Here is a 27,144-nt window from a genome sequence, read left to right as displayed (position 1 = left end):
AGTTAGTGATAATTGGTATTTCTTTCCTTGTCTAGTTCAACATTTTGTTATATGTAGTGCAACCAGATTCTGGTATGAGAATATATTTAAATCATAGAGGTCTGTAGAGAAAGTTTGCGCAGCCTGATTCTTGATTAAAGAGTAATTACAGTTCTGTAAACTGACAGAATGTTGAATTGAGCCATCAGTATTATCGGTTTCTTATTTCTAATTTAACACATCATGAAGAAGAATGTTAATAAGTTGAATTTTTTCCAAGACTTCTGTCCATGCATCTATGCGGGCATCTTATAGTTTAGTTATACAAAATGTTTTATTCTACTTTATTCACTTAATATTGTGTCATAAAATAATCTCACTCTTGAAAATTCTTTAATAGTAGAATAGTCTTTGTAAAACTTGCAAGTTATCATGTAATGTGCTTTCTCAGATTTTTTCATTGGTGCCCCAAGCAACTTTGAAAAAATTCAAGCACTTTGGTTTGATATACAAGGAATTTGCATCTTTACAGGTTACTTGTGTGACAACCGAGAAGTTTGCATTTTTGCGTGTTGGTTGATTCCCTGATTCTGCCCACCCAAATCCTCTTTCTTATCAACTCTGAAAACTTCTAAATATATTTGAATCTTTCATCTCAGTGTTTCGACACAAGCTCTTTCTTCTCCCTGGAAAATGCTTATCTCTTTATTAAGTCATGTTTATCCTTCGGGTCACAGCTTATATGACACTCACAGAAGCTTTTTCTGACCCCTGATGTAAAGCAGCTGCCCTTGCTTGAAGCACTTATCTTGTCTTTTACCATACTTTGTGCATTTATTTCTGTGTATTAATTTAATAGAGTGGCTCAACTAAGATTTGTTGAATGAAGAAATAAGGTCAAGTGCTTCCTTCTTTTTAAGATTTTCTTGTTATTTCCAGAAAGACTTAATCTTCCTTCCTCAATGTCCCCTTAATTTCCTGAGTCATCTTCTTGTACTGCAATTGTTTGTGTACCTCTATCGATGACTATCCATTTTGAAGGGAAACACCAAGAATTTTCATCTTTTAACTGGCCTCTGGCTCATTTACTATCTATTGAATGATTGAATAAATATATACCTCAAAGAATATTTTAATTTTGTGAAGAGCCTGCTGTATTTTTTTAAAATGTAAGCTTTATATCATAGGGAACTGGCATGAAGGGTCAGAGAACTTTATGGGGGTGAGATGGGACAAGAGACCTCACTCAGCACAAGGTATCTCCTACTACTCTTGCTCTAATCAAGTTTGCTAACTAGAAGTTCCCACTGGAGGGCCACAGGTATCCAAAGAAAGTTTTATTGAAAGCATAGAAAATCAATAAATAGTATAAATGTTGTGATAGACAAGTGTTAAATGCTACTATAAGAATCTTTCCATATGATGCTTTGTGTGGGGAATGGTTCACATTGGGGATTAGAGTGGGGGAGTGGGGTCTTTTGTATTCTCTCTGCCCTGGGATTTTTCTGGTGTGTTACAAAATGTGAGCTCTTCACCTCTCCCCACTGCAAACAGCTGAGTCTGAGGTATTGTCTCCTTACCTACTGTTCTTACCTTGGACCCACTGTTTTTGAATAACTTGCCCCAAAGCAGCTTTTCCAGAAGTGTCAAGAGCTCTAGAAAGGAGGTGTCAGATGAAGTGTTTCCTCCTCCACAAGTTTATCTCCCTTGTTTACATCTTAAGTGGACACTCTTAAGCTGCAGTCTTCCTGACAGTAGGAATGTCACTGGTAATGACAGCTCAGCTCATCCATGCTATCCTCTACAGCTTAGCAATAGGTTCAGATTTGGTTCTCCTTTCCAGAAGTTACTTCCTTCTAATTTAAAGACTCTCAAGACATCTTAGCTATCCCCTAATTGTATATTCTCCATATTCTGAGATAGACTCCAGCCACCATTTGCCACATACATGGAGCCAAAGATTGGAATCTAACATCTTTTTTTTTTTAGAATTTTTTTAAATTTTATTCTTTTTAATTGAATTTTATTGAAGTATAGTTGGTTTACAATGTTGTGTTAATTTCAGGTATACAGCAGAGTGATTCACTTTTGGTTTTGATTGCATTTTGTTTGGTTTTTGGCCGTGCCTCATGGCATGCCGAATCTTAGTTCCCTCACCAGGGATGGAACCCATGTCCCCTGCAGTGGAAGAACGGAGTCCTACCATTGGACCACCAGGGAATTCCTGGCATCTAACATCTTTGAAGCCAGCTTTCATGTCTCCCAAGTAAGCTTAGAGGAAGGGAAGTCAGAATTTATAATTCTCTGGTTGATTGACTCACACAACACAAATGGAATGTGCTTTAGGTAGGGAGAAAAAAAGCTTTGGTTTTTGGTTTAGCCTCTTTTCCAGAAAGGACACAGTTGTATTACTGTGTATTACATATTGCTAAGATAGATTTTTAGAGAGTTCCTTTCTTCTTATCATTTTTATAGTAATATGAAGTATTACATTAGCTTTACAGATATTTTACAATAGTAGATAAAACTTATAAACAGTTAAAAAGGAATTATTTTCATGGACATTTTTATTGCTGCAGGGAACATTGGAGATCATTCTGGTTAATAAATAATCTCATTCCTCCTTTTATTTTGTAGATGTAAGACTTAAGGTGGGGGGAAATAGAAGGGGGGGAGTGATTGAGTGAATGGGGGCAAACGAAGCCCTGTATCAACAAATGATGAAACAAGAACTTCAGCCCCAGTTGGCTCATTCCAAAACTGGGCCTTTCTCCCCATACACCTTACCTTTTAATAGTAATAAATTATTATCATAAAAACCTTAATTTAAAAAAATTGGATAGCATTTTTTTTCTCACTTTATTGGTTCATGCTCATAATTTATTTTTTGAATCTTATTTATTTTATATACAGCAGGTTCTTACTAGTTATCTATTTTATACATATTAGTGTACATATGTCAATCCCAATCTCCCAATTCATCCCACCACCACCAAACCTGCCACCACTTTCCCCCACTGGTGTCCGTACGTTTGTTCTCTACATCTGTGTCTCTATTTCTGCCCTGCAAACCAGTTCCTCTGTACGATTTGTCTAGGTTCCACATATATGCGTTAATATATGATATTTGTTTTTCTCTTTCTGACTTACTTCACTCTGTATGACAGTCTCTAGATCCATCCATGTCTCTACAAATGACCCAATTTCGTTCCTTTTTATGGCTGAGTAATATTGCATTGTATATATGTACCACGTCGTTATCCATTCGTCTGTCAATAGGCTTTTAGGTTGCTTCCATGACCTGGCTATTGTAAACAGTGCTACAGTGAACATTGGGGTGCGTGTGTCTTTTTGAATTATGGTTTCCCAGTAGTGGGATTGCTGGGTCATATGGTAATTCTATTTTTAGTTTTCTAAGGAACCTCCATACTGTTCTCCATAGTGGCTGTATCGATTTACATTCCCACCAACAGTGCAAGAGAGTTCCCTTTTCTCCACACCATCTCCGTTTCTTGTTTGTAGATTTTCTGATGATGCCCATTCTAACTGCTGTGAGGTGATACCTCACTGTAGTTTTGATATGCATTTCTCTAATAATTAGTGACGTTCAGCAGCTTTTCATGTGGTTCTTGGCCATCTGTATGTCTTCTTTGGAGAAATGTCTAGGTCTTCTGCCCATTTTTTGATTGAGTTGTTTGTTTTTTTAATACTGAGCTGCATGACCTGTTTATATATTTTGGAGATTAATCCTTTGTCCGTTGATTCATTTGCAAATATTTTCTCCCATTCTGAGGGTTGTCTTTTCATCTTGTTTATGGTTTCCTTTGCTTTGCAAAAGCTTTTAAGTTTCATTAGGTCCCATTTGTTTATTTTTGTTTTTATTTCCATTACTCTAGGAGGTGGATCAAAAAAGATCTTGCTGTGATTTATGTCAAAGAGTGTTCTTCCTATGTTTTCCTCTAAGAGTTTTATAGTGTCCGGTCTTACATTTAGGTCTCTAATCCATTTTGAGTTTATTTTTGTGTATGGTGTGAGGGAGTGTTCTAATTTCATTCTTTTACATGTAGCTATCCAGTTTTCCCAGCACCACTTATTGAAGAGACTGCCTTTTCTCCATTGTATATCCTTGCCTCCTTTGTCATGGATTAGTTGACCATAGGTGCGTGGGTTTATTTCTGGGCTTTCTATCCTGTTCCATTGATCTATATTTCTGTTTTTGTGCCAGTACCATATTGTCTTGATTACTGTAGCTTTGTAGTATAGTCTGAAGTCAGGGAGTTTGATTCCTCCAGCTCAGTTTTTTTTCCCTCAAGACTTCTTTGGCTATTTGGGGTCTTCTGTGTCTCCATACAAATTTTAAGATTTTTTGTTCTAATTCTGTAAAAAATGCCACTGGTAATTTGATAGGGATTGCATTGAATATGTAGGTTGCTTTGGTTAGTATAGTCATTTTCACAATATTGATTCTTCTAATCCAAGAACATGGTATATCTCTCCATCTGTTTGTGTCATTTTTGATTTCTTTCATCAGTGTCTTATAGTTTTCTGAGTACAGATCTTTTACCTCCTTAGTTAGGTTTATTCCTAGGTATTTTATTCTTTTTGTTGCAATGGTGAATGGGAGTGTTTTCTTAATTTCTCTTTCTGATCTTCCATTATTAGTGTATAGGAATGCAAGAGATTTCTGTGCATTAATTTTGTATCCTGCAACTTTACCGAATTCATTGATTAGCTCTAGTAGTTTTCTGGTGGCATCTTTAGGATTCTCTAATTATAGTATCATGTCGTCTGCAAACAGTGACAGTTTTACTTCTTTTACAATTTGTATTCCTTTTATTTCTTCTTCTTCTCTGATTGCCGTGGCTAGGACTTCCAAAACTATGTTGACTAATAGTGGTGGGAGTGGACATCTTTGTGTTGTTCCTGATCTTAGAGGAAATGCTTTCAGTTTTTCACCATTGAGAATGATGTTTGCTGTGGGTTTGTCATATATGGTCTTTATTATGCTGAGGTAGGTTCCCTCTATGCCCACTTTCTGGAGAGTTTTTATCATAACTGGGTGTTGAATTTTGTCAAAAGCTTTTTCTGCATTTATGGAGATGATCATATGGTTTTTATTCTTCAGTTTGTTTACATGGTTTATCACATTGATTGATTTGCATATTTTGAAGAATCCTTGCCTCCCTGGGATAAATCCCATTTGATCATGGTGTATGATCTTTTTAGTGTGTTGTTGGATTCTGTTTGCTAGTATTTTGTTGAAGATTTTTTGCCTCTATATTCATCAGTGATATTGGTCTGCAATTTTCTTTTTTTGTAGCATCTTTGTCTGATTTTGGTATCAGGGTGATGGTGGCCTCATAGAATGAGTTTGAGAGGGTTCCTTCCTCTGCAATTTTTTGGAAGAGTTTGAGAAGGATGGGTGTTAGCTCGTCTCTAAATGTTTGATAAAATTCACCTGTGAAGCCATCCGGTCCTGGACATTTGTGTTTTGGAAGATTTTCAATCACAGTTTCAATTTCATTACTTGTGATTGGTCTGTTCATATTTTCTATTTCTTCCTGGTTCAGTCTTGGAAGGCTATACCTTTCTAAGAATGTGTCCATTTCTTCCAGGTTGTCCATTTTATTGGCATAGAGTTGCTTGTAGTACTCTCTTATGATGCTTTGTATTTCTGTTGTGTCCATTGTAACTTCTTTTTCATTTCTAATTTTATTGATTTGAATCCTCTCCCTGTTTTTCTTGATGAGTCTGACTAAAGGTTTATCAATTTTGTTTATCTTCCCAGAGAACCAGCTTTTAGTTTTATTGATCTTTGCTATTGTTTTCTTTGGTTCTACTTCATTTATTTCTGCTCTGATCTTTATGATTTCTTTCCTTCTACTAACTTTGGGTTTTGTTTGTTCTTCTTTCTCTAGTTCCTTTAGGTGTAAGGTTAGACTGTTTATTTGAGATTTCTCTTGTTTCTTGAGATAGGCTTGTATTGCTATAAACTTCCCTCTTAGAATTGCTTTTGCTTCATCCCATACGTTTTGGATCATCATGTTTTCATTGTCATTTGTCTCCAGGTATTTTTTTATTTCCTCTTTGATTTCTTCAGTGATCTCTTTGTTGTTTAGTAACATATTGTTTAACCTCCATCTGTTTGTGTTTTTTATGTCTTTTTTCCCTGTAATTGATTTCTAATCTTATAGTGTTGTGGTCGGAAGAGATGCTTGATATAATTTCAGTTTTCTTAAATTTACCAAGGCTTGATTTGTGACCCAAGATGAGATCTATCCTGGAGAATGTTCCATGTGCACTTGAGAAGAAAGTGTAATCTGCTGTTTTTGGATGGAATGTCCTATAAACATCAATTAAATCTATCTGGTCTACTGTGTCATTTAAAGCTTGTGTTTCCTTATTGGTTTTGTGTCTGGATGATCTGTCCATTGGTGTAATTGAGGTGTTAAAGTCCCCCACTATTATTGTGTTACTGTCGATTTCCTCTTTTATAGCTGTTAGCAGTTGTATTGAGGTGCTCCTACGTTGGGTACATATATTTTTTTAATTGTTATATCTTCTTCTTGGGTTGATCCCTTGATCGTTATGTAGTGTCCTTCCTTGTCTCTTGTAACATTCTTTATTTTAAAGTCTATTTTATCTGATATGAGTATTGCTACTCCAGCTTTCTTTTGATTTCATTTGCATGGAATATCTTTTTCCATCCCCTCACTTTCAGTCTATATGTGTCCCTAGGTCTGATATGGGTCTCTTCCAGACAGCATATATATGGGTATCCATTCAGTGAGACTGTGTCTTTTGGTTGGAGCATTTAATCCCTTCATGTTTAAGGTAATTATTGATATGTATGTTCCTATTACCATTTTCGTAATTGATATGGGTTTGTTTTTGTAGGTCCTTTTCTCCTCTTTTGTTTTCCATTTAGAGAAGTTCCTTTAGCATTTGTTGTAGAACTGGTTTGGTGGTGCTGAATTCTCTTAGCTTTTGCTTGTCTGTAAACTTTTGATTTCTCCATCAAACCTGAATGAGATCCTTGCCGGGTAGAGTAATCCTGGTTGTAGGTTCTTCCCTTTCATCACTTTAAATATATTGTGCCACTCCCTTCCGGCTTGTAGAGTTTCTGCTGAGAAATCAGCTGTTAACCTTATGGGAGTTCCTTTGTATGTTATTTGTCATTTTTCCCTTGCTGCATTCAATAATTTTTCTTTGTCATTAATTTTTGTCAGTTTGATTACTGTGTGTTGCGGTGTGTTTCTCCTTGGGTTTATGCTGCCTGGCACCCTCTGTTCTTCCTGGACTTGGGTGGCTATTTCCCTTCCCATGTTAGGGAAGTTTGCAACTATAATCTCTTCAAATATTTTCTCTGGTCATTTCTCTCTCTCTTCTCCTTCTGGGACCCCTATAAAGTGAATGTTGTTGCGTTTAATGTTGACCCAGAGGTCTCCTTGGCTGTCTTCATTTCTTTTCATTCTTTTTTCTTTATTCCGTCCTGTGGCAGTGAATTCCACCATTCTTTCTTCCTGGTCAGTTATCCGTTCTTCTGCCTCAGTTACCCAGCTGTTGATCCCTTCTAGTGTATTTTTCATTTCAGTTCTTGTATTGTTCATCTCTGTTTGTTCTTTAATTCTTCTAGGTCTTTGTTAAACATTTCTTGCATCTTCTCAATCTTTTCCTCCATCTTTTTCCGAGGTCCTGGATCATCTTCACTATCATCATTCTGAATTCTTTTTCTGCAAGGTTGCCTATCTCCACCTCATTTAGTTGTTTTTCTGGGGTTTTATCTTGTTCCTTCATCTAGTACCAAGTCCTCTGCCTTTTCATTTTGTCTATCTTTCTGTGAATGTGGTTTTCTTTCCACACGCTGCAGAATTGTAGTTCTTCTTGTTTCTGCTCTCTGCCCTCTGGTGGATCCATGCTCATAATTTTTAATTCACTAAAATTAAAAGGTCATAAAACTCAATATAACAGAATAAAGGGAAAGAGTGTGAACGAACAAAGAACTTTGTCTCATATTTTGAGGCAGTTTCAGATGCAAAACTATACAGAAAACAGTGTGGGCCTTAGCAAGTCATACAGTATAGTCCCCCACCCCCCAATCCATGGCATTTTAAACCATTTCAAATCATCTTTCAGGCAGCCTTTAAGAGAAGAGAAAATTCAAAGGGAAATCGAGCAAATCTCAGCAGATCTGAGACCTGACATCAAGAGACCTGATCAACAAAGTCTTTATGAAGCAGTCCAATTTAAATTACATCGAAATTACTGCTTGAGTTATGAGTAGGAGTTAGAAAAAGGTAGGAAGAGTCCTCTCAGCAAGAGGAATAAAATGTAGAAAGACCCTAAGGCAGAAAGGAGGAAGGCAAGTTTCAAGATGTGAAAAGGTCAGAAGGGTGAGAACACAAACAAAATATCCAAATAGTGATGATTGAGATTTTCTAGTGAGGTCATCTTGAGCCAGATTATAGCAGGCCTCAAAGGCCATGTTAAGAATTTTGGATTTTGTTCTAAAAGTAATGGAAAATCATTCAAGACAGGAAGAGAAAGCTTAAAATTAGAATAATCATTTAAACCATGAATCTTTTGAGAGTGTAAAGGGGACACTATTGATAATTACACTGGTAAAACAGCCCAAAGCTGGGCTGTTTGTGGCAAGCCAGGATGAGAATCATCTTTAAAAGCTCTTATATATTGGTTAATTTGCCCTCTGATGCAGTGCCTGGGAGATACATACTGTATTTACTGTTGTCCTTCCCTGGCCAGACTCACTGAATAGAACTGTTTTCCTTTTTCTTTCTTTCATCCATTTGGCAGTTTGCTTCCACTTAGCCAATCATGCCCATCCATCAAAAACATAGAAAATGTGGAACCATTTACCTCTTACATGAAGCTATATCTGACTCTCTGATCTCACTCTCATGCAGCTTTTCCTGGACTTGATCTGATGATTTAATGAGAAGAGCATCACTGAGAATTTGATTATTCTCAAGTTGTTTGGAGTATGTTCTCCTCTCCCCACCCCACCTCACCCCCTGCTCCTCAAATTGGCAAAGAAAAAATTTGAGAGACTGAGGCATTTCTTATACTATATTTGGCACTGCACAGACTCATGGGCAGGTCAAGAACATAGTAAAAACCCAATAAATAAGTGTTTAAATTGTCCGTCTTATTTGAAAAACAAAAGGGTGTCTGATAGAGTTCACAGATTAAGGAACCCACCTTGCTTTGAATCCTGGCTCTAGCCTCTTCTTTTCTTTCCTATGTGATCTTGGTTAGATTGCTCAAATGAACTGAATTTTAGTTTCCTTAAATGTGGAACAGGAATGATATTAAAGCCTAACAAAGAGGTTTTAAATGCAAATTAAACAGGTGTTTTAAGCACCTAGAACAGTTACTCCTGCTGTTAGACCCACAAGTGGTAGCTATTTGGGTCTATTATTTTTGAGCAATTGTGCTTTTACTACATTCCTTCTGGTGTCTCTTTGCCTTAGGAATTAGGAACTGCAGTGTCAGCCTGCTGAAGTTTCACTGGTCTTATCTTTATCTGCCTGTTTGTCCTAAAGGGATAGGTGAAGTTCAGTTTCTAAGCCACTTTCAAGATAGTGAGCCTCAGGGAGAGGATGGGTCATTTAAGCCCACTCTACTTAAAATTCTTCTGAGATAAGACATTCAGGAGAGGAAATTATCCTGTCAGTAGCAATGTCTCCAAAGTAAAAGACATGCTAAGGATTTACTTTAAAATCTGTAGGTGTGCATTCTGCCAGAGGGAGAGCTGAGGTTTATGGTGAGGAAACTGTCATGGTGGGCTTAGCCAAACAAAATAACAGAATGTAAGTCAAGATTTGGAATTGTCGTAGGGGCCTTGTATGTTCATATTAGTGTCCTGTTTTGTGAGCAGATGTCTAGCCTGCCTTGATAAGGGCTTAATAAAGATGTATTGAATATATAAATTAATAACATATCGGGGTACATGTGTCCTTTTGAATTATGGTTTTCTCAGGGTAAAAGCCCAGTAGTGGGATTCCTGGGTCATATAGTAGTTCTATTTTTAGTTTTTTTAAGGAACCTCCATACTGTTCTCCATAGTGGCTGTATCAACTTACATTGGCACCAACAGTGCAAGAGGGTTCCCTTTTCTCCACAGCCTCTGAGGCACACTCACTCACTTGGTTATTCCTGCACTCCTTCCACACGTCTATTCTGAGTAGCTGTTCTGTGACAGGGCCCATGACATTAACATCCCTTGATTTCCAAACCATGCTTTCTCTCTCTGTGACAACCTTCACAGCAGGGGCCCAGGAGATGGGACAGTCTTCAGATGTGGTAGACACTTGGTCTTCATTAATTTTGCTATTTAATAAATAGTGTCTGATGGCAGAAGATGACCTTGTTGCTTTCCTGCTTTGTAGCTTCCCAAGGCTCACAAATGTCCTTAGAACAAAGTAGAAGCCTCTTATGTTGGTACTCAAAGCCTTTGTGATAGGGATCCTGCCTCTCCAATATTTTCCAGAACTTCTTAACTCATCTTGTGGTCCCTAAAAATAAAATATTGAAGTAATGCCAAAAAAAATTTAATTAATTAATAGCACATCATGAACTTTAAATATAATTAATAAGCCACCATTGCATATGCTTCTCATAAAGAGACCCCTGGGGATTGATTTTCAATCAAGTAATCTTTTGCTTGTTTTTGAAACTTATAAAAGTCCAAAGATAATATAGTATTCTGAGGGAATGTGTTCCCTAATCAGTAGTTTAACAGATATATATTATTCATAAAAGAGAACTCTAGACTCTCCACCTTCCTCCACCAAGATCACATTTTCGAGCACATTAATAAGTTCTCACTGACTTAGTCACCTCAGAAATCTTAAGATCACTAACAGAGAACAAAGGTTAATTCTTAATATGGTTAGGGATAGAGTGTTAATTACAGACAATATATTCTGTATATTAAACTATGTTGTAATTGCTATAGCAGTGTGTTGACTATATTCAAGTGGTCCCAGAAGCTTATGTTGCGAGGGTTTATATTTGGGGGGAACTTATTTTTCTCCCAGCCCTGGTTAAATTCTCAAGGCTCACAATAGTTTCCATACAAAGGTAAGCCCATGTCAATACATGAATTTCAGGTAAGCATATAATGCTACAAATTTTCCCTCAGGGAACACTGCCATGGAAGACATTACAGTAATTTTCCACCCTAGAACGCTACAATAATGTGGATTTCAGGATAGAAGCATGTAGTATTTTTTTTAATACTGTTTCCCAGGAGATTTTCCCAAGGATTTAGAGACCTACACTGCCCTTTGTGGGGCCGCTGCATTTTCTAATACTGCATACTCTCAAAGTTCCTTCTCAGTCAGTTGAGCATGTCCGGAGAAATAGCTCAACTAGCTGTACCTCCAATGCTGTGAAAAGAATGACATAATTATTAAGATGTAAAGAAATGTAGGACAGTGCCATTCTGTGACTTGTTTAGATGAGAGACCAATAATTGTGAGTTCCTTCTCTCACTATAGCCAAATCATTAAATCAGTCATTTTCTCTAACTGTAGCCAAATTATTGAATCATTCATTGACTTAAGTTGCATCTGCATTAAACCAAAAATGATGGATTATTCAGTCATTCTCTTTATAGATAAAAATCCTGGATGCTTTGAACTCATCTCTTTATTCTTTAAGAAAAAAAAAAGGTTCATTTTGATTTTTTTGTTTTTCCCAAGCCCCAGAGTTCAGCTATGGCTAACTACCAGCAATTTAAATAGCTTTTTAAAAAAATAGCCTTAGCTTCTAGGCTTCTAACAGAGGCACTTCTAAAGTAAATCTTCCTTGGTTAACAGCTGTCAGCTATCAATGAGCTATAGGTAATTAAATTTGAAGATAGCTTGATGGCCCAGAAAAAGAGATAAAATCCTTGGACCAGAAAGGTCTTAAGTTAATGCAGTTATTGCTCCCTCTGGTATTTGAATTAATGCAAGAAATTGATTACTTTCTAACGAAACAGGTAAAGAAGAGAACTGCCATTGTTTGTTACTTGCAAGTAAAATTTAGTTGAGACTGTTTTCCGAGCCCAGTTCACACTCTTGGTTTTATTTCAATATACATTGGGAAGAGAAGGCAAAAAAAAAAAAAAAAAAAATTTTTTTTTTTTTAAATAGCCAGACTAAACAAACCATGGTAGAAAGAGTGAGAAGGTGTTAGGTGCTGTGAACACTGGAGAGATATTATCAGATATGATCAGTTAGTAAGGGTTTAAACAACAGGAAATGAAAACCTCAATTCAAAGTGCCTAAAAAAGAGCAAGGATTTTTTTTAAAAAAATCATATATAACAGAAGTAATCCTGTAGTAGAGCAGTTGTAGGGTTAGTGTAGACATTAAATGATTTCTAATAGAACTCAGCATTTTTCCTAAATTTCTGCTTGCCATTCTCAGATAGCAATCTTTTTGGTAGCAGCAACTGCTGAAAGTATTATATGCTCACTTACCAATGTCCAGAGGCAGAAAAAGAAATCACCTCTTTTTTGTGCCATTTTTAAGACCCAAGAAACCTCTTCTAGTAACCTTGCAGAAGGCTTCCCTCTAAATCTCATCGGCCAGAACTAGTCACATGGTCGTATTTTTAGTCACTCACTTGCTGGGGGATCCACTATGGTTGGCATATGGTTCCCTGCCAACAGGAAAGAGAAAGAAAATGTCTGTTAGACAGAGGGTCAGTAATCTCTCCTGCCAAAAGGAGCACACTGATCTTCTACTGTGTGCTGGTGGAACATCCTTTGAGCTATGTATTAACATAACCAATTTATAGATGAGAAAATCGAAACCTGGGAGAAACAAGGTAGTTTTCCTAAACTAACAGATTAGTAAGTGATGAAACTGGGATTTCAACTCAAAACTGTCTGACTCCAATTCTGTACTCTCTCCACTGCTGCCTGTACATCATGCCTCACTTTGAGTTTCAATTACAGAGATACTCTTTTTGGATCTAATGATCAATGCATCTCTGTGTTTTGCTTTTCACTTTAGACTTACTCTTCCTCAGAGCTTCCTCAGAGCTGTCTACTCTCTGAGCTTCATATCATCCATGAGAAGAACTGGAAATCTCTCCCTGCAGATTTGATATCTTTAATGACAAATTAGTTATCTAATTTTACATGCTTGTGGGACATTTCCACTTTTACTTGAATTTAATCTATCAACACTCAAGTAATGTCTTTACCAAAGAAATTTCCTTTTTGAATCTCTCAAAATTAGTAAAGGCCATGTTCATTTATCCTGTTCTCAGTTTACATCTTTGGAAGATAATTACCTCTTCCTTTTACCCAAAGACCAACTTCATATAAAATCATTCCAAATCCTTTAAGTGACCCTCACGTCAACTCCTCTCTTCCTTTCTATTTCTGGCAAATCAGGTCTTTATCATCATCATATCTGGAAGAGCATCTCTTAGTTTTCCAGTCTCACATGCCCCAAAATTATCCTTCACACCAAATTATTATTCTTAAATATGATTTATTATTTTACTGTCCTGCTCAAATAATTTGAGTAGATTCTACATGTGACAAAAAGAAATATTAAATATATTAATATATATAAATCAGACAATTTAGTTTTCCATATTTTCTCCCTGTGTAAAGAATTGTTCTTCTTACTTGTCTGGCTGAAGCTTGAAGTCTTGTCCCAAGTCATAATAATAGGTAACCCATGTCACTGTGAGACAGGTACTCTTTTAAGCTCTTGATGTATATTAACAATTTAAACCTCACAATACGCCTATGATGTAGGGACCATTATTATCCTGACTTTAAAGATGAAGACACTGGAGTCTAGAGGGACAAAGGCACTGGCCAAGTACATATATAAATGAAACGGTAGAGCCAGCATTCAGACTCCAGTGGCTGCGCCCCAGATGCCACAAACTCAGTCATATTTTACTTCTTTAATCTGTGTATTTCACTGGAGAGTTATTTATTCATGAGGTATTTGTTGAATATCTATTCTGTACCCAACCAGCACCCTACAAATGATGTTTTACAGGAAAATTATGCAGCCATGAATCTCCTCCATTGGATGAAAAGCAAGCTTTATTAAACACCCTGGATTTTAGGCAAAATCAAAGGAGAATGTGTCTTCTCCAACCTTTGAGTGACATTTGTTGCATTTTATATTCTCTCTCATGTTCTGAGCTCTTGGATTTTTTTTCCTACTTCAGCAACAACCTCTGGTCTAGCAGAGGCTAACTTTTTTCCTGAACAACATCCAAGTAATTTATAGAAAAATTTATTAAACTAGTTAGAATTATGTTGAGGAAGTAAGGTAAATATTCAGGGTAGGAAACAACAACCCTAAAATGATGAATGTATTGAAGTCCAACAATAAAATATTAAGAGAGTCTAGGAAGACATTCACACCATCATTGCTTTTGTTTTTTGTTCAATCTAATCACTTGCTATATTTTTTTGGGTGATTATTTTAGCAAGCTTTGAGCTGATGACAAACAGTAAACAACTGAGTTGAGGTCCTAGCAAAATGTGAATAATTTTGTAATCAAGTAGTACTACTATAAACTTGAACATTGCATTTATGGATTTATTTATGTTTTAATTCAACATAGAGGAAATAAATTAAAATATCCACTAACATAACTGTTTTAAAATTAATTTATTGTAGGAGGAAAATGTATTTTGACTTTTTTGGTAAATATTTCCATAAGATAATTTTCATTAAAATAATGGAATCAAGATACTCAATTTTCACTTGTGCTATTCACTATTTCAGAGCTTCGAGAAACCAAGACCTCTGAATACTTCAGCCTATCTCACCACCCTTTAGACTACAGGATATTATTAATGGATGAAGATCAGGACCGGATATATGTGGGCAGCAAAGATCACATTCTTTCCTTGAATATTAACAACATAAGTCAAGAACCTTTGAGTGTAAGTTTATCATTTTCATGAGGGCAATGCTAAATTCCTAGGTTTCTTTTTCTTTAAAAGTTTCAAATACAATGAAAAAATTATGTACTTCATTAGAACAATAGAAAATACAGGTCATATATCAATAAATAGTTGGAAATTACTACTTATTTCAAGGACTGAAAATATAATCAATTCATTTCTCCATGTCTAGTTTCATAGTTTTTAGCCATCTAAAACTTGAAGCTAAGTGAGAAAATACTTCCCATGTATACATACATCGAAAGGGAAAAGGAGAAGCATGGAGTATAGCATGAAAAATGGTCAGATTAAAGGACAGCATACCTTGTCATCTGTACATAAACCAAGAAGGCCTTGAAAAGAACACAATTATTAAATGCAGTGTTCTTTGAAAAAATGTGGCCTATACAACAGGGATTTGAACTGCATGGCTCCACTTATATGCAGATTCTTTTTGGTTGTAAATACTTTTGGTTGGTTGAATCTTTGGATGTGGAACTGGAATATAGGGTCAGTGTCCCTAACCTCTGAGTTGTTCAAGGGTTAACTATATTTATCATTCTATGTCACAGCAAGGAAATAAATTGAGCTTCATTAAAGTAAAGAAATAAAAGTAAATTAATTATAAATTTATTACAGGAAGAACACATCTGAATTTATTATTTTACCAATGAGCTACAGGCTGAAAAAAGCTACAGGATAAAAAAAAATCATCTCCATCAGACCTGACCCAAGGCTGCAATGACTTAGCATGCTAGCACAGTATGTCAGAGAGGGAATCTTTATCCAGGTTATTTTAGCTGTTGAAGTACCTAGTTTGCAGTAAATTTACCAGCCCAGCTGTGTAGTTTACCAAAAAAAAACCCCAAGATAGCAGTATAAACATAAATTCATTGTGATATAAGCAGTTGTGAAAAGTGTACTATAAATCAGAGGGAGGGAAATATACATTATATGGTGCACATCAATAATTTCCTTATTTTAAAATTGTACCATTAGTAAATGAGCACATATTATAGAAAGGATTGTTGAAGGAAAAATTCATGGAAGAAACAAAAACATAATTCTTAGAATAAAGTAATAAAATCTTTATTAACTTGAGTTCATAAAATGAAAGAAGAAATTTGAAATATAAATACAGAATTAACTTAAAGAAATCTGTTAGCATAAAGTAAATGAAGAGTACTGAGCTGTCAAATGCAACCTTTATTTTCCTTTCTGAGCAGGTTTTCTGGCCAGCATCTGCAATCAAAGTTGAAGAGTGCAAAATGGCTGGCAAAGATCCCACAGTGAGTGCTTAAAAAAATCCAAAACTTAAATATTTGGTCTTTGAATTCATGTACTTTGAGTGCATCCAAGAATGAGACAAAGGGTATTGGTGTTTTGAATCCTCGGCTGGACACATAGTAAGAAATGTAAATGCAAAGTGATTGGAACTCTTAAACACTGTAACTTAGGAATTCCTGACTGGGTAAAAATTTCCTGCTTTGCTTTCATTATTGAACCCTGACACTTTTCATGATGGATTTCAGTAATAACCCCTGTTCAAAGTGGATCCAACCTGCAGAATTCTCAGCAGGCTGCTGAAATAATGATAATTCAAGTGTCTGGAGTAGCTCCCAGATACCATGTGGGCTTTTCCAAAGAAAGATTCTCGTCAAAAGGGTAGTGGTTAGCCAGCACATTCCAGAAGCATAAATCACCAGTAATGGCTGTTATCTTTGTTAATTAAAAATAACCACAGAAATAAAAATCAAGGCAGATACAAATATCAGTAAATGTTCAGTGTGCAATACTTCTACAAAATGTATTCCATATAAAGAATCTAGGAATAGATCTACATTGATTTCTACAAATGACTTTCTGAAACTGACACATTAAGTTATTCTTGAATATTATAAAAAATACATGGAACAGCTCTTTAATGTGCACAAGTCATTTAATGTTTATAATGAAGCTTAGATGTCATTTCACCTTCTTGTCTCAAACTTCTTCCTTGTGGAAGAAGAAGTATGGAAATGAAACTTTTATATTTTATTGATTCTTAGCAGTCCAGGTACAAAGTTCTGAAAAAGCCTGGCTCAAGGCAGGACCACAGCAGACTCTGGAGTGCAGATCTCCGGGTCTCACCAGAGGGCGTTTTGGCAAGAGTGCTGACCAGGAGTGACTCAGCTCAGGGTTTCATTGTTTTCGTTTCATAATTCACCTTATAAGAGAAAATTTTAAATGGGCAAAAGGAGCTCACAGTAGTATATTTGCAACCCACAGGATCTGTTGGACCACAATCAAAAAGGAAAAAAATCCAGAAAAAATGTGAAAGAAACATTCAAAAGAGTACATTACAATTGCTTTCTAGGGAACCAATAGCAGAATGAAGTATAATGTAGTGGAAAAGGCACTTTTTTTTTGGTCCCCTGAAGTTATGATTTCGATAATTTTGCATGAATTAAACTACTTTCTTTCATCCTCTAATGTAGAGATTTTTCCCATTGATGTTTATGTGATCATGTCTCGTCTTTTGCCACGATTACATCCTGTGGTTGTAATTACTGGATTTAATTGTTCTTTGTTTAAAAAATTTCTGTGTCCCATTCATATAAACTGCCACAGGCAGAATATATAGGATTTAGATACCTTTGCACATTCTCTTTCCAAAAATTGTTGTTGATTTTCTGAAGAGTCTTAGCCAAGTCATTTGATTTCTTTCTCCCTTTGGCAAAGTAGAAATGCTCTGTTATTTGCTTTATTATAATTGAACATCATTAGATGAAATCTTCAATACATGCTTATGTTTTCACATAGTTTTGTCATGCTGTAATATCATTCATGGATATCTTTATATTCTGCCACATGGCCAGTCAGAGGTAATTGGTAGTGGGCTCTGTTGTAGTACAGGCAATGCTGTTGGGTCCTGGGAAATAATAATCAAACTAAGTTTCAAATATATGCTCTGTCTATGCAAGAGAAGAGAATGTTGACAAATTCATCTCGCTTACGGCATGTGAGGTACTTACAAACAAGTGTCCTTTAAGCAGGATACCAGGGGCAGAAAAATGATGCTAAATAGAAGTTCTATAGAACAGCATTTTAATTACACTTCTCAATGAAACTAAATATTTAAGAATCTCTTAGCTCTTTTGGAATAAATATCATCTAATTACTTAATATTTCATTTTTTTAAATGCAGGAACAGAATATTTTAATTTGTACAAATCAGTTAATTGAAGTGAAGGAACCAGAGGTATATAAGGTGGAGTTCCTACCTTTAAGAGTCTTCACAATATACTGGGGATGATGAGACATATATGCAATAATTACCAAGTAATACTAGCCAACACTTAATGGAATGGGCCAGGTGCTATTCTAAGTGTTTTGTTTTAATCCTCATGACGATGCTGCAAGATGGACATTATTGTCTTCATCCACATTTTTAAGATAGATAAACTGAATCACTAAGAGAGTAAGGAACTTACCCAAAGCTGCGCTGCCTGCAAGTGGGAGGCCTCTGTCCGACTCAGGCACATATGGCTCTAGATCTTTTTGCTTTTAGTTGATAAAACATGCCACTTCTCTGGGGAGAATATGATAAATGCTGAGAATACACACAAAGACAAAGAAAAAATTCACTGCACCTGGGACATTTAGGAAAGGTTTGATAGATTTGGTGGCGACTATGCTAGGTCTTACGTTAGCTTGTCCCCTTATTCTAGTTCAATAATACTGAAATTCAAATAAGTTGTATCCTTTCTCTCTTTCAGCCTTTGGTACAGGCTACATGTGATTCTCTTCTTGTTGAATTATCTTCCCATCTTTTTAACCTGGGAATCATCTACTCATCCTTTCAAATAACAGCGCAGATGTCACCTCTCTGGAGAGTCCTTTCTTGCTACCCAGGACTGGGCTAGCTGCCCCTCCCTGTGCGTTCACCTGAAACACTAGAACTTATTTCACTGCATTTTTAGTGATTGGATCCAGTGCCCATATCTGTATCTAGGCATTTCGTGAAATTTCAACAAGATCTGGAAAAATGGAGATAGAAGCAGTAAGCATGGGAATCTATTCCAAGTACTTTTCTCAGGTTGGGGGTAGGACACAATGGATACTGAGTTATTAATACCTTTAGATTAATAAGTTTATAATAAATTCATTATGCACAATTTTTAAAGGTATATTTTGGTTAAATTAATTTTTTTACTTTTAAATATTATATTAATCTTCTACTAAGAAAAGCATAAACTAGTGACAAATTTTATATTTCTATAACAATTGAAAAAAACCCATAGAATCAAACATCTCTTATTCCTTTAGATTTTTTACTTATATCAAACTTTAAAGTTATAAAAATAATACTCAATTATTAGAAAATAATTCAATATAATTTAAAATTTGATCCCAGGTAATGTGTATCATAATACTATATAATAAACTAATGTTTATCATAATTATCATGGTGGGAATATAGCTTATTGTCTGCCTCAGCTAAGAGAGTATAACTTACCTCCCAATTTCCCTTTTTGCCCCAATTTATTCACATTCCTACATGCTCTATTTATTTCTGAATATTAATATTTTATTCATATGCTAAATAAATTGAGCTTAAACAGTAACACATGCTGTCAAACATATCCAATGAGATAGAGCATAATGAATGTGCTAAGTAAGTACTGTATGAGATCATTGAAAAATTAAGCATGGTTACATATATTTAGACCTATGTGCATTACATACACACAATGTCAAACTTGATTTATTAATTGTAGAATATCAATTTCCCTGTTTCTGTGACCAGAGGATCCTAAACTATTTGAAAACATATTTTCTTTCATTTATTGAAATACCTTGATATATTCCCCAGACCAAGAAGAAAAAAATTAAGAGGTATTTTTTTTTCCATTGCATAGTATGGACCATGAAGAGTCAATATTTTTAAAGCCCTATTAATCTGAGCTCCAGGATATATTATTTTAAATCATCTATTTTAAAATTATATAAATAATACCTGTTAACACAGAAATTTTTGAAGACCTAGAAAAGCATGCAGAAAGCAACAGAAAACAATCTTTTATTAGCTCTCTGACCCTGGAGACTTAACCTCTCTGTGCCTCATTTTTCTTAAATGTGTAATGGGCTACTCATAAAACCTACCTTATTGGGTTATTAAGAGGATTAGTGAATTAATATTTGCAGAGAGCTTAGAACAGTACATAGCACATAGTAAACACACACTGTTAAGTAAATAAAATAAATTATGCTACCCAAACATAATAACTTAAAAATTGGGGGTATATTCTTCCAGCATCTTAGTATATGACACGTATATGTATATAAATAAAATGGTATTACATTCTGCATAATGTTAGCAGCTTGATTTTTCATTTAGCATTTACTTTGAAATAGTTTTAAAAGAGAATTAAGCAATAAAAAGAAAGCATCCATGGTATTGAATTTCACTGATGTCTCATTCCGCAAACCTTTTATGGATGTCTACTGTGGTCAGGACCTGTACTAATCTCTATGCAGGACAAATTCCCTGTCCATTACACAGGGTTTGTACTGACAATTGGAACTGAAAATATAAATGAAAGAATCTAATACCTAACACTGGGTATATTTATTATGTGCCAGACACTGTTCCAAGTGCTTCAGTAGTATACTGCTTACAACAAATATTATCATCACCATTTACAGATAAAAAGATTGAAGCACAGAGAGGCTAAGTAAATATCTCAAGTTCAAATAGCTAGTAACAGATAAAGCCAGAGTTTGAACCCAGGTCATCTGGCTCTGAGATCTGTATACTTAAATTCACTCTCTGCTGCCCATCATGCTATGGCACGATGATAGTCCAGTTCTAATTGCCTCTCTGGTTTCATCACACAATAATCCTCTGTCCTCTCTAGGCACTATTCCCCAACTAAATCCTGCACTATTATGCCTCCAGTTTTTCTGTTCATGCTGTGTTTTCTGTTGGAATGTTCCTTTCTTATGCTTTTGCCTGTCAGAATCTCTAGCTTATTCTGCAAGTTCCAGCTCAAATGACATCCACTCTCAAACCATTACACCCACTTCAGTATTACTCATTTCCTCTTTCTTTCTATAGCACACTTTGAAAGATATAACCCTATTATAGCATCTACTACAGCCTGATGTATTATACTCCCCTTCCTCTGAAAACAGGAATTGAATCTATTCATTTCAGTATTGCTAGCACCATATACAGTGCTTTCACAGAATGAGTTCAGTAAATAAATATTTTCTGGATGGAATTGACACAACTGCAGTGGTCTAGGACAGAAATAATGTGGACAGAAACTAAGCACAATGGAAATGGAAGGGACCTAGAAAATGATTTTCAATAATTAAAGCAATTGATTTATTTTTCCTTTCATGTTTTTCTCTTTGGGGAGGCTTTGGAGGAGCACAGTAAAGCATCATCAGATAGTGTGGGAATTAGTCTTCATGGTGGAGGGTAGCCATGATTCAAGACCCAGAGTTATTTATTAAACCTAGAGCACTTCATTTAACATTTTTGAGGACTCAATTTCCTCATCACTAAAATGGGACTGAATACTTTAATTGGAACATTGCTGTGAGGATTGAAAACAACTAACATCAAAGGATTAAGAGCTCTGTAAATATTAATAATTGTTATAAAAACTTCCCTCTAGCAACTATGGAATTCTCACCCAATGACAAATTATAAAGTGGTTAAAAGTACAAGATTCAATGTAAAACACGTCTGTGTTTGAAAATCTGCTTTACCTGTTTCTAGCTACATGACCTCAGGCGAGTTAACTAAACAAGATCTAAGCTTTTGTTTTCTAAAAGGGGTTGAAAAAACTGACTGAATATAAAGTGCCTAAGTACATATAGTTTGCTCAATAAATGTGATCTATAAATGTAAAAAAATCAAACTTCCTGGGAAGTAAAAGGGGTTAAGTATATAAAAGGATTATTCTAATGTCTAGCACATAATAAATTCTCAAAAATATTAGCCATAATAAGCATATATATAACAGATATGTTGATATAAACATATACATGAAACAAGTATAACCTGTATTCGAAATGTAAAGACAGAACCTATTATTAATAGAATTGGAATGAATTTGTGTTTTACGGGAAAATGTTATATGCAGAACCCCAGAATGACTGGACTTGGGTGTGGAAACAATAAGCACAAGTGTCATTGCTCACAGATACCCTTAACATAGGCATACTATATATACACTGTACTTCATCTATGCTTTTTTTCTCCAGAGAAACACATTTCATCTGCAGGTATGTAGTCAATTTCCAGGTACCTCTATAAACAGGTGTCAAGATACAGTGACACTATATATTTAACAAAAATCCTTAATGTCTTAAAATAAAAATAAAGTATATAGTCTGGTCTGTAAGGATAAATTTATTTAACAGGAGAGTTGGTGATTGATGATTTGATAATATAAATCCATAATAGAAATGTATATACAGTTACTACTTATGAAAATAAACATATATTTGCTGGCAAGTAACAATGAGTATAAAAGGGAAAAATGATGAGAAAATATAAAATAATATTGACTTTAAATTCCTATTTTAGAAAAGATTTTTTTTTACTTTTCTAATAATATAAACAATAAATGTGCATTATAATAATTTAGTAAAATACATGGACCTAGAAGAGAAAAAAATATACACTGTATGACCACCCATGGGGAAACTCCTGTTAGATTTTGACATATTTCTTTTTGTTTTTTTTGTTTTTTGTTTTTTTTTTTTGCGGTACGCGGGCCTCTCACTGTTGTGGCCTCTCCCGTTGCGGAGCACAGGCTCCGGACCCGCAGGCTCTGCAGGCCATGGCTCACGGGCCCAGCCGCTCTGCGGCATGTGGGATCTTCCCGGACCGGGGCACGAACCCATGTCCCCTGCATCGGCAGGCGGACTCTCAACCACTGCGCCACCAGGGAAGCCCGACATATTTCTTTATAAAAACTTTTGTCTCTAATTTCTAACATTATTTTTAATAATGTTCTTTGCTAGATCAATGACTTTGTGAAGGGAACTACATTCACCCTCAGGCTTGATTAATGTGTAGTCAGCAAAGGATAGTGACCCTGCAAATGTAGAACATGCAATGGTTAATTCAGTCACAGAGATCTGTATTTGGTGCTGACCATGTTTATGTATTTCTGCAAAGTCATAGTCAACTTATAATTACCATATTTTGCATTTCATTGAGTGAATAAATGACAGCCTTTCCAGTGGTTGGACTGGGAACAGGTGAGAAAGGAGTTTTGGGGGAGAGGAGAGTATTTTAGTGTATCAAGAGCAGAGAGATCAGGATTCCATTATTTTTCATGGAAAGCAACAGTGCTGACATTTTGTTTAAGGTTTGCTTTATTCACCAATTATGAAGGCCAATAGTGTTTGCCACTGTAACTAATGATAATATGGCCCTTCTATAAACACAAGTTCATTCAAAACATGTTTATATAATATGTGAGGGTGCGTGTGTGTATGTGTAATGTTTTGAGGAAAATTTGAAAAAACAATTTGGTGTACCTTTCAATTTCTAAACTTTCTCAGATAAAGAGTAAGCTCATAAAGTTTCAGAACATAAAAAGGTGCCCAGTATATAAATACTGAAATAGGAGAGACATATCATTTTACTCATTATCTGGTAAACTACCTTCCTCCTAAAATGCACCATGTTCTCTTGTTATCTCCTAACAATAATTAAAAAGTTAGGGCAGAAAGGAAAATGTATAACAAAGTATCACAGTAATACTTAGAAATAGCTATAAAAGTCATTCGGTTACTAACCGCTTATTTACCTGTTGTTTTAGCATGGCTGCGGGAACTTTGTCCGTGTAATTCAGGCTTTCAACCGCACGCATTTGTATGTTTGTGGGAGTGGTGCTTTCAGCCCAGTCTGTACTTATTTGAACAGAGGGAGGAGATCAGAGGTAAGTGTAACAATTTTTCATTCTTAGTTTGATGTTAGTGTCAAAGATTTCTTACAACTGTATTTAACAGTAAAAACTTGGAAATATCATTAATGGCCATAAAAAAAGTTTCAAGCCCTTTAAACACAAAATATATTACATTTGGTTCCTGTCTGCCAGGTTACTTCAAGTGTAGCCTTTTGCCTTCAATTAAATATATATGTTTCTGAATGGAAAAGCTGCAGAAGATAAAGGAAGGAGAATGGTATAATTTCATAATTACTCAGAGCATAAGGTATTGATAATATGTGCTCCAAATTATAGAAATATTGTAGTATAAACTCACTTTCTCAAATCTATTTTAAGTAATTTCTTATTTATCATATTTCAAATTTGGTAAATTTTTATGAGGTAGACACCTGTAAGAGATGTATAAAGCAGAACGACAAGTGCCTTAGCGGAAAAGAACTTTATATAATTAATAAATCATACTTCCATTTTAGACCAACATTGGTCTACACTAGGCTATTATAGCTTTATTTTTACATTGGTTAAAATGATTTGGGGTTCTGTGAACAAAAGCATTTACTAAAGACTAAATACATAGCTAATTGTATAGTCAAATATAAGGCTGGTTGAACTTCACCTGCGATGTTTAAGACTGTTTATCTCAGTTCACGATTATTGACTAAGGAAACTACGCATTAGGTCAAAAGGGTTTTCCTTATTCTTGTAATGAAACATGTTGCTTTACTTAATACAAGTATTTTATAACTGAATTCTTTCAAATTAACTTGCTTTTGTTTCATTATGCAACTTAAATCTAGAAATTCCAGTCCTTAAATAATATCTTAATTCAATTTTAGAGATTAAAATTGTAAAAAAAGATTAAATATTGCTACTGATATATTTAATTAAGTTTATTTTTCTTTAACAAGGATTCATCCACTTTAGTACTAACATAATTGAACAATGATTTCCTCTATAGTCTTTTATTATTAAATTTTTTTCAAATGTAATTTATATGCATCTATCTTTCAGTGAATAAAAAGCCATTTAAAAATAAATGAGTAGGGCTTCCTTGGTGGCGCAGTGGTTGAGAGTCCGCCTGCTGATGCAGGGGACACAGGTTCGTGCCCCGGTCCAGGAAGATCCCACATGCCGCGGAGCGGCTGGGCCCGTGAGCCATGGCCGGAGCCTGTGCTCCACAACGGGAGAGGCCACAACAGTGAGAGGCCCACGTACCGGAAAAAAAAAAAATAAATAAATGAGTAATTATAATTGGACCCCAAATTGAGCCATTTACAAGTAGTTTAAGATGATATGAAATATTAAAATTCTTAAAGAAAAGTAAAGCTATGCTTCTTGGAAGAGTACAATTGGCTGAATTGAGCTTGTCATTAGCACCACATGCCTGTGATCAGCTGATTAAATAAACTAGTGGCCCAGACGTCTGCAGTCTGTCAGACACTCCACTGAGGGCTGTGCAGTCACTGTACAGGCCAACAACTGCATAGCAGTTTTCATATTTTAAATAAAATCATTTTCCCATGTACAAATTGCCCACTATACACTTCAGGGTTTAATTGGGAAGTTGGTCCAAAAAATAATCTCCTTTGGAAAACCAGCATGGAATAAATTTTAATCACTTTACTAAATATGAACTACTTTAGTCTCACTTCAAAAGATGTGTTTCAAAGGGGAATCATTTCCATTAATTAATCTCTTTAAATAATATATTAAGAGCCTATTTAAGTGTGAAAAAGATTATGAAATTTTAAGCTTTTTGTTTTCCTTAATAGTCAAGTCAAAGTGTTTCACCACAACATCATTTTTATATATCTGTAGTATATAAGTAATAATATAAATATAGAATGCACAGTTTTATCAAACATCTTATGTATTTATTTTCTTTAGTTTAGAATGGAAGACCACATGATACAGAAAGTTGTATTTTGAGAGAATTCTCCTTTTTCATACATTGTATTTTGAACATTGTATTTTGTAGTGATCAGAGGTAGTACTTACTGCTAACACCCTATGTTAGTACTAAGATATAGCATTTTTCATGTATTTGAAACCACTTTGAAAGTGAACCAGGTTAGGGTGGCACAGTCGTTAAGTATTCCTGTTTATTTCTGACACATTATCTACCATCTTTTATTTGCCTGTCTAATAGCAATTCATTGGTTCTTAGAGAACATTTTATAACCCTACTTCACATTTGGAACACCACGCACTTTCATGAGACTCTATGGCCCTTCCATTATTTTGTGAGACTGATTCAGAGCTTTCCTAGAGCAATTCAATGGTGTCCATCCAAAGAGCCTACAATCTTTGCTACATAGATTCCTAACCATAGTTCTTCTCTTTTATCCACTGTCTTCTGTTTCTGGAAAAAGCTAAAGCAACACAAGTAAATGATGACTTTAACTAATGAATAAAACATTCATAAGAAACAATTATTGGTTAATTGTACTGCACATTCTTGGAATGTTACCTCTCATCTTGGGTTGATTTTATCAGATGCCTCCATAACATCAGTTCTCATAACTGAATACTGTTTAAGCCCCGGATGCTGCCACTCATCAAGCAGATAACCTTGCCTTTGATTGACCAAGAATATCACAGGCATTCAAATTATTCCATGTGCTTTTTGAACAAAATTAATCATCAAACTTTTCTGTTTATGCATCTTTTTGTAGCTTTTCTCTTGTCAGAAGAATAGCTGTGCATTTTCCTTATCAAGAAAGTTCTCTGATCTTTAACCTTCACTGTTTTACGTCTTCATTCCCTTTCCCCTGTATTTACTCTTTTTTTCTTGTTTAACAATAAGTTTTCTTCCTTGTGACTTTTTTCAACTCTTCTCCTTTCTCTCTCTTTTACTTTATCACAAAACTTCTCGGATTAGTAGGCTATATTTTCAGCTTTTACAATCCTATTTTCCATGTCTTTCATTAAACCTTTCTAATCTAAATTTCATTTTCACCCATTAACTGAAACTCTTCCCTAATGACCAAGATTCTCAGTGATCAAAGGGACTCCCCTAATCAGCATCCTTTCTCCTAGACCAATCTATGACATGTTGGTCATGCCCTCTATTTTTCAGTGCCGTTATTATTATTATTATTTTTTATTTTTTTTTTTGCGGTACGCGGGCCTCTCACTGTTGTGGCCTCTCCCGTTGTGGAGCACAGGCTCCGGAAGCGCAGGCTCAGCAACCATGGCTCACGGGCCCAGCCGCTCCGCGGCATGTGGGATCTTCCCGGACCGGTGCATGAACCCTTGTCCCCT

The 27,144-nt window shown here is 35.4% G+C and overlaps 1 protein-coding gene across 1 annotated transcript in view; it reads left to right on the top strand.

Moving 5' to 3' along the window:
- SEMA3C (semaphorin 3C) overlaps window positions 1–27,144 on the top strand; it is a 179,697-nt gene that overhangs the window by 76,626 nt on the left and 75,927 nt on the right. The window contains exons 2-4 of the mRNA XM_065883655.1: window positions 14,760–14,920; window positions 16,147–16,209; window positions 23,752–23,871. Coding sequence (XP_065739727.1) covers window positions 14,760–14,920; window positions 16,147–16,209; window positions 23,752–23,871 — 344 coding nt within the window. The remainder of the gene's footprint in view (window positions 1–14,759; window positions 14,921–16,146; window positions 16,210–23,751; window positions 23,872–27,144) is intronic.

This window comes from Phocoena phocoena, chromosome 9, assembly GCF_963924675.1.
Source record: "Phocoena phocoena chromosome 9, mPhoPho1.1, whole genome shotgun sequence".
Taxonomy (NCBI): domain Eukaryota; kingdom Metazoa; phylum Chordata; class Mammalia; order Artiodactyla; family Phocoenidae; genus Phocoena; species Phocoena phocoena.
Note: the sequence above shows the minus strand (reverse complement) of the source record. Positions and strands in the feature narration are given on the sequence as shown.